The sequence below is a fragment of the Lutjanus erythropterus genome, chromosome 20, assembly GCF_056507025.1.
Source record: "Lutjanus erythropterus isolate fLutEry1 chromosome 20, fLutEry1.hap2, whole genome shotgun sequence".
Classification (NCBI taxonomy): Eukaryota; Metazoa; Chordata; class Actinopteri; order Lutjaniformes; family Lutjanidae; genus Lutjanus; species Lutjanus erythropterus.
In genome coordinates, this window is record NC_139336.1 from 33,238,856 (window position 1) to 33,246,829 (window position 7,974).

The 7,974-nt window shown below is 38.8% G+C and overlaps 1 protein-coding gene across 1 annotated transcript; it reads right to left on the reverse strand.

Moving 5' to 3' along the window:
• Positions 1–619: 619 nt before the first annotated feature.
• On the reverse strand, positions 620–6,256 carry cetn3 (centrin 3). Its single transcript, XM_084745732.1, has 5 exons — positions 6,109–6,256; positions 4,537–4,672; positions 3,887–4,001; positions 3,536–3,727; positions 620–1,157 (listed from the first exon to the last, which is right to left on the reverse strand). Exons 1-5 carry the CDS (start codon positions 6,123–6,125, stop codon positions 1,114–1,116), a joined length of 504 nt encoding a protein of 167 aa, XP_084601858.1. The 5' UTR covers positions 6,126–6,256; the 3' UTR covers positions 620–1,113.
• Positions 6,257–7,974: the final 1,718 nt, after the last annotated feature.

Sequence of the window (7,974 nt, forward strand, 5' to 3'; positions counted from 1 at the left end):
TTAAATATTTATCAATGTATTTTACACCTTATCTTATATTGGTTATAAACCTAAATACCAAGTATGTCATGGTGGAGTTCATAATGGTACGATGTTACTTAAAGGTGACATTTACATTTTAACAGTTTTCCATCACTTAATTATCAAATAAACAATTAAAAGTTTAACTTGAATGTGAGACAAAATTTTCCAGATTGTAAAATGTCAGAAAAAGACATTTTCAGATGGCTTGTCAAAGGTTCTGCAAAAAGTAGTTTTGTTACCTAAAAGAACAGGATGAATAGTTCATGGTGGGAATGATCCTCTGATCAGCTGTTCAGTGTCACTGAGCTGCATGTTTCTACTTTAAGGAGACTCATGAATGAGCAGCTCCCTCTGCTGAACAGCTGACATACTGCAGGACGGAGGTTGGGTGCAAAAGTATTTAATGGGTAATAAAATGCACAGATGTAAATATGAAGGACATGTCAAGACTTCATGTCCTGAGGAGGAGGAGTTTTACACCCGAGCCTGGAATGTGTTTCTTCACTGGTGGACCCTGTATGGAGTCTGAGGGAGTGAAGAGAGGGTTCTGTTTTCAGATGTAAACTAGAAATAATAAATAAAGCGTCAGAGAAAGACTTGTTGGCAAACATTTATTTTGTACAAAATAAATAGCACACTCAACCATTTACATGTGAACTGCAAAAACAGTCAGACATGATAATCTAAAATATGAAATATCACTTCTTTTCTCCTGAAGAATATAAACAGACAGAATCAAAGAGTCACTTCGGGAATGAAGAATAAAATTTGTTATCTGGATGTGACAGAGATCAACTCATCAACTAGACAAACAACATCAAACTGACATGTTCTCTGTGACACTTCAGAGGTGATTTTACAGCACGTTTTATTAAGACACAGACATGTAAAAGTCCACAACACGCACAGTAATTATGAATAAAATATCAACAGATTTATCTTCAGGCTGACTCGAGCAACATGGCAGACAGTCCGCTCCTTTAATGAATCAAGTATAATCCACAAGGCCAACGAGAACTTCAAGTCCACTTCAGAACCTCCAGAGGACACTTGTTGATCACTCAGCTTCCATCAATCCAAAACTCTTCATCAGGAGTCTCCGGTCATGATGGAGAGAAACTCCTCCTGGTTTACTGGAAAAGGCAAAACAAGTTCAGAAGGAGTCGCTGAAATGATAATATATGAAAAAACTTATCAGCATATCCACATCAGTGAACTGAGCCCAGTATGGATCTTAAAACAAGTTCTGGATCTATCACATCTGCTGGTGTTACTGATCTCTAGGGGTGGGAATCTTTGGGCACCTGCCGATTCGATTACGATTACGATTCAGGGGCTACAATTCGATTATAAAACGATTATTGATGCATCTTTATGTATATTGATGCACTTTTTCACAAACACATTTCTTTTTGTCTCACTGAATAAGCATTCGTCACTTGCAATTTTTAAAAACAGCGCATTTGTAATAAGAATTCATTTCGATTATATTTTATTAAACAATTGGAAATATGTGCAAACTGGAAAGTACCAACAGTAGCCACTAGTAGCCACAGCAACAGCAGCCTGCCGTCTCCCCGACTCCTCCGTCGGGTGGAATCGAGTTACGGCTTCTCATGTTTGTTGTGTTGCCAAAGTATTTTATTTTAGCTCGACACAACTTACATATAACGTGGCTCTTGTCCAGTTCGCTTCCGCCGTCGACGTTGTAGAAGCCGAAGTGTTTCCACACGGCTGCTTTTAAATTAGAAGGAGCTGTTCGGACCTCATGGCGAGGTGGCTGCCGGTCGGCCATGTTTGTTTTCCGCTGTGCGCGTGTCGCTCCAGGTGCGCGTCCCAAAGTGTCCCGGCGATGACGCGTACCGCGCTTCTTAGTTCCACATTATTTAGAAGGTTCTGTATCACTTTAATTAACAGATTTAAATCATCGAAATTTGGACGTTTGTGAATCGATTCAGATTCGTCCACGTCCGAATCGCGATGCATCTAAGAATCGGAAATTTCCCCCACCCCTACTGATCTCTAACATTTATATTGACCTGCCAACCGTACAGAACGTCTGGTATCATTAATTCTTCTTACTGTCGTATTCCTATTGTCAAAAATGTTAATTAGCTGAACACATTTCTCCTTTTTAAAATCTTATGCAAGCATTTTATTCTGGGGATAAAATAGCTACTGTTGCCTTTTATGTTGTAATCTTTCTACTTTTGATCCACAACATCTGGTGATACAGAAACACTGCTCTGGAAATGAATGTTATCTGATGTTCAGTTACCTGCTGATCTTTAATGACTGTTGTCACTATCAGTGCTGCAGACTGCACAGTCTGAATGGTGGGGAAGTCTTGGCAGGAGTTGCAGAGGCACGCCCAAATTTCCCGATAACTTTCTAGGAATTTCTGCAGTACGTTCACTTCCTTTTTTTCCACCAGCGTTGCCGTGAGCTGCTCCTCTCATTACGACATACAGATATGCTACCAAATAAAGATTTTGTAAACCTGAATGACTTGTGAACAGGCATGCTAGCCTGCAAATACATTCATGTTGTTAGGCTTATGTTAACTTCTCAATTCATGATCTCAACTTTCGACAAAGTTCTCACTTGAGGAACCAGCCAGTTAGAGTGAGGAGGAACAAGAGGGATAGAAGTCATGCTGAAGAGTCTGCTGTTGATTTGCAGATCCTAGCTACTGTCTCTTAAAAGGATGTCATGATACCAGAAGTGTAGCACTTGATACTAGTGAATGTCTCTATACCTAATTTGATACTACAGACAAAAACAAAAAACAGAACCATTCTTGTTTCTATTTGCTGCCTGAAGCAAAAACTCTTCTGTGGTTTTAGAACAAAAGACTGAAGGAGACATTTAGTCACTGTCAGGGGATCATGCTGCTGGAATGTAATGCAAAAGTTATTTCTGCTCACATTTTAAGTCTGTTGCTTTTTCTCTCTCATTCCCTCCCTCTTCTTCCACTTCTTATTTCAACAGTTAACTTTAACAGAACAGTAGCACACATCTGTACGTCTATACTGTATGTATCAGCCTGGTGTTTGGCTGCACTGTGTAGAAAAAAAAAGAGTTCACAACTCAAGATTTAACCTATTTCGTTGTGCTTTGAGTACCAATCAGCTGAGCTGACAGAGCGCACTGGATGCACTGCTGTGGCCAATCTAATTTTAGGAAAACAGTCATAGTATAAAGAATAAACCACCATGCGCTTAATTTTTTATGCAACCAGAAAAGTGGAGATGGATAACAACACTGCAAACTAGCGGTTGAGAGTTTAAAGACAACACAAAATTAATCACCGCCATGAATTTCTGCATGTATCACAATATCATGATACACTTCTTTTGTGAATTGAAACAATATCAGGAAACATAATACTGTGATACTTAAGAGTATTTAAATTTTCTTACACCCCTAATAGATGTCTTGAGGTTTTGGTTCCCTCTAGTGAAAAGTTTTGAGAGAGATCTGATGAAGGAACTTGGCAGTGATCACTTACTTTCACCGTCGCCGTCAGTGTCGAACTCGTCTATCATGCTGCGCAGCTCCTCATCGCTGATGTTCTCCCCGAGTTCTCGAGCGACTCGTCTCAGGTTCCTCAGACTGATCTTTCCTGACTCATCGTCATCAAACAGCTTGAAGGCCTTCATGATCTCCTCCTTCGGGTCTCGCTCCAGGATGCGATCAGTCACTGCAGAAAGATATGAACACATTAAACGTTTACTACACAGCTTCAGTCAGAGTAACAGACGTAGTCATATTTCATGATTCATCCCTTCCCTCCTGTCAGCCAACGCCGCTCTGACTCTCTCTCTGCAGAGAAATTCAACCCAACTGAAAGTGAACTTACCAACTTCATTGAAATCCTCAAATCTTATTTTGCCGTTTCCCTCTCTGTCGTAGTCTTTTAGAATCTTCAAAACATCCACTTTCTTCACTTCAAAGCCGAGTGCACGCATCGCCACCTGTTGGCGTTTTTAAATAAGCATAATCAGTGATTGTGTTTACATGCTTATTTAGTATCCTGGTTTTGATCTTTTTCAGCTGTTTACATGGAACATGGAGGAACCTGGTTATTTATATGCCCTGATTCATGAAGTATTTTAGTTTCTGATTATCAGTGCAGGAATGTCTGTTTCTCTACAGCTACGCCCACTGACTGAGTTCTCTCAACATTTGAGAATTTACTTGTTTCTGTCTGTTTGAACTCTGCTGGATTTAGTTTCACCACCTGATCACTGTTAATGAAATATATGAACAGAAACACAATTTATTCTAAGCTTTACAGATGGGACTGGGTATCAGTAACCAGTACCAAGTAGTTTCAAAACTTCTCCAGTCAAATGATACCTGCATTCAATACTTCTGAGGTAAAATATCAAACCATCTTAAATCATATTTAACTGTAAATATTAGGACAAATTTAACACTTTAAACAGTCAGCATGTTGACTGTAAAACAACCTCTTTTATTTCATCATAAGAGTCCTTTATTGCTCACCTTTAACTCATGGTAGTCAATTTCTTTATCTTTGTCAGTGTCAAACAAGTCGAACGCTTCTTTGATTTCATGTTTCTGATCCTCGGTCAGCTCTCTCCTCTTCTTGCGCTTGTTTTTGTCTGCTGCGAGGTCAGTTCTGCAAAGACAGATGCCAATGTAAATGATGTGACACAGTCAGGAATTTTTAGCAATATTATCTCTGCACATATTTTAATTACCCTTCACCACCACAGGCCACGTTATAGCAGCTGTTACCAAAAATGGAACCACCATAGTATTTTAGATAAATGTGATACCACAAACTCCAGTGTGAAACTTTAGACAACAGTCATACTAACAATACAAACTGAAAGGATACAGATAAGAAACAAAAACAATTCAAAAACAGTGTCTCTTTCCAAAAATCATGACCCAGTTACTTAAGATAATCCACAGACCTTGCTATGAGCAGTTTCATGTAGGGACTACTTTTTTTTATATAAAGCTGCACAATTTAGTAAAAAAAAAAAAAAAAAGTCATATTGCACTTATTTAGATTGACACTGCATTTTCTATATGATTTGTGGAAATGACCAGTTTTGAAGTACAAGTACCTCTGCTAGATTCCACTGCAGAATGAAAGTAGTTCTTGTATAAAACTGCTCACAACAAGGCCTGTGGATTATCTGGAGTAACTGAGCCATGACTTTGGAAAGTGGTTCTGGTTTTGAAGTTTTCAAATATATTTTTTTGGCACTTTAAGCACCACAAGCCGAGTATCATTTCAGTCCCATTATACTGGAGAGAAGGCAGACATATCTACGGCTGATCTATAAAACTTTGCAACTCACAACAAAACTATTCAGATGGATAAATAGCACAACAGGCCAGGAAGAAAATATACATTTTTGATTTTGGGATGAACTGTCCCTTTAAAGACTACTTGAAGCGCCACAAACATGATCAATGTCAATGAAGAAGTTTAAGTAACAATGTGTTTTGTTAATCATGATTACAACACATTTTAACAGAATATATGTGCATTGATGTGTCAGTTTTCTGGCTGCAGACTTAAACGAATAAATTAAAATTAAATATTTAAACTGCTGCTTTGTTTGAAGTGAAGCAGGGAGGAAAACTAACTTTATGTCCACCAAGCAAATGACTACTGAATGTTCAAACTTAATTAGCTCCTCAAGAGATTAGCAGCAGAGTAACGGCTGGTGCTAATTTTGACCCGGACGTGGTGTCATGACAATTCATGTAACAGCAGCTTTAGTTATCATAAAGTGTTACCAATTCTCTTTTAAACAAAACTGTGTGCTAACGCTACATTTCGGATTTGAACGAGGAAATAAATAAGCTACAGAAACAGTTAGCTAGGTGCTAACATTTTCCCCAATGCGTCGGCTAAGTTATAAACTGTAACCGAACGAGTTAAACCCATTTTTGTAGCTAATTTAGTTGACAAACACTGATGCTAACAGGCAGACATGCTAACGCTAGTTAAGCTGAATGAGCTAGCTTTAGCTCTGCTGCAACATGTTTTCTATATTAAAATAAACTTTTCTGAAGACGTGAAGAGTGTTTTACCTCAGAGACAGACTCATTGTAGGAGGATATTAATGTCTTAAAACACAAGTTACTGACGCTGAGCATACAGAAATCACCGCAACACACAACAACAAATCCGTTTATGCGCGCTCTCACCGACGCTTCCTATTGGTCGCTGGTCACCAGGCAGCAGTGAAGTCTTCTCTGATTGGTTCGCGGCTTGTTTCTCTTCTTCTGTGCGGTTTAACGGCAGCCTCGGTGTTGTATTAGCGCCACCCTGTGGAGTTAGTTCACTCCTACTCCAGTTTGTCCCGTTTTCCTCAAGAATCTGACCAAACATCTTCTGCACTGTTGACTTAAACCAGACTCCAGTATCATCTTTAATCTGGCCTTTATTGTCCCTCTAATATTAGATAAAATAAGCTTTCTTGATCCTATATCCACTTGTTTCAGCAGCCCTAGGATCAAAAGTATATAAAATATTAAGTAATAAATAAAAACAAAATAAAATAATACATACACAAACTGTATACATAATACACACTTTTCACATATACAGATTACTGTTCAGGATCATTGCACAGACTTGGGAAAGATATTGTCAATATTGTCCAACCAGAGCACCTTCAGACCGAGAACAACCACAGAGCGCCACAGGAAGTCTTTTCTACCTGTGGCCATAAAACTCTATAACTCCTCCCCCTTCCTGCAGGAAGGAAAACTGACATGGGACTGAAAACAATAATAATTCCAATGCTGTGTTCAGTATTACTTTCAACATTAATATTATTTTTCAGTATTATTTGCAATACAATGTTCACTGTCATGTGCAAGATCAGGTTTAATGGCATGTTTTAATATCATGTAGAATATTACTTTTCATCATCATGTACAATAACATTTTTTTTTTCTATGAAGTTTAATAAAATAACAGCTACTGATATTTCAGAGCTGTAGTCAGGGCCATAGATTCTAACTTGGACAAACTTTGCATGCCTTTTCTTCCACTAGACTCTGATGTATTTTGTCTATCTTTGACTGTCTTGAACTTTAATGTATTTTGCTTAAAAGTTATATGTGAGCTGATTAAATGTGTTTTTGTTAATGCCGTTTGTTCTGAACCTCTGAGTTTGAATATAAATCAGACGCAGACCTTTGAGTAATAAGTTTGAAAACCCCCGTCCTACATATTTAGAAGGGGAGGGTGAGACGACAGTAATTTACATGTCTTAATCTGGTATATGTCATCCTTTTCTGGGGCAGTTATTTAATCTTCCAAAGTAAATGGAACCCTCTGCTCATCTTCAGTGTTTTCCGTCCTCCCTGTAAGAACATTCTGAATAAAAGAGTTATTGGAGAAATGACTGGTTGTTTCTCCCTCTGAGGAAACCTCAGTTCAGACTAACTGAGCGGAACGGAGCCACACACATCAATACTTCCACCAAACCTCCTCACAGTCACAAAAGACTAAACAGAGACACAGAGCGGAGTTTTTCTGACTCAGTTCACCACCAACAGTCTCCTGTGGAACAACACACAGAGAGCTGTTGTACTGCCGTCTGAGTCGCCTCAGGACGAACTTCAGCAGGGGGGCAGACGGGGAGATAGAGGGGGGAGATTGCTGAGTTGTTGCAAAGATACAATCATGAAAAGGCCAAGAACAGATATGTTGATACCAGCGTGGTCCAGTTACCTGTGGATGGTTTATTTTTTAGGCACATTAGCGGTGTAGCTGTAGGGATGGTAATGTCAGTCAGTGTGTTCGATCCAGACTCGAATATCTCAACAACTATTGGATAGATTGTTGTGAAATTTGTGTCAGATATTCATGATCCCCTCAGGATGAAGTGGAAGAACTTTGATGATCCTCTGACTTGTACAAAAACAAAAAACAGTTCTTCATTC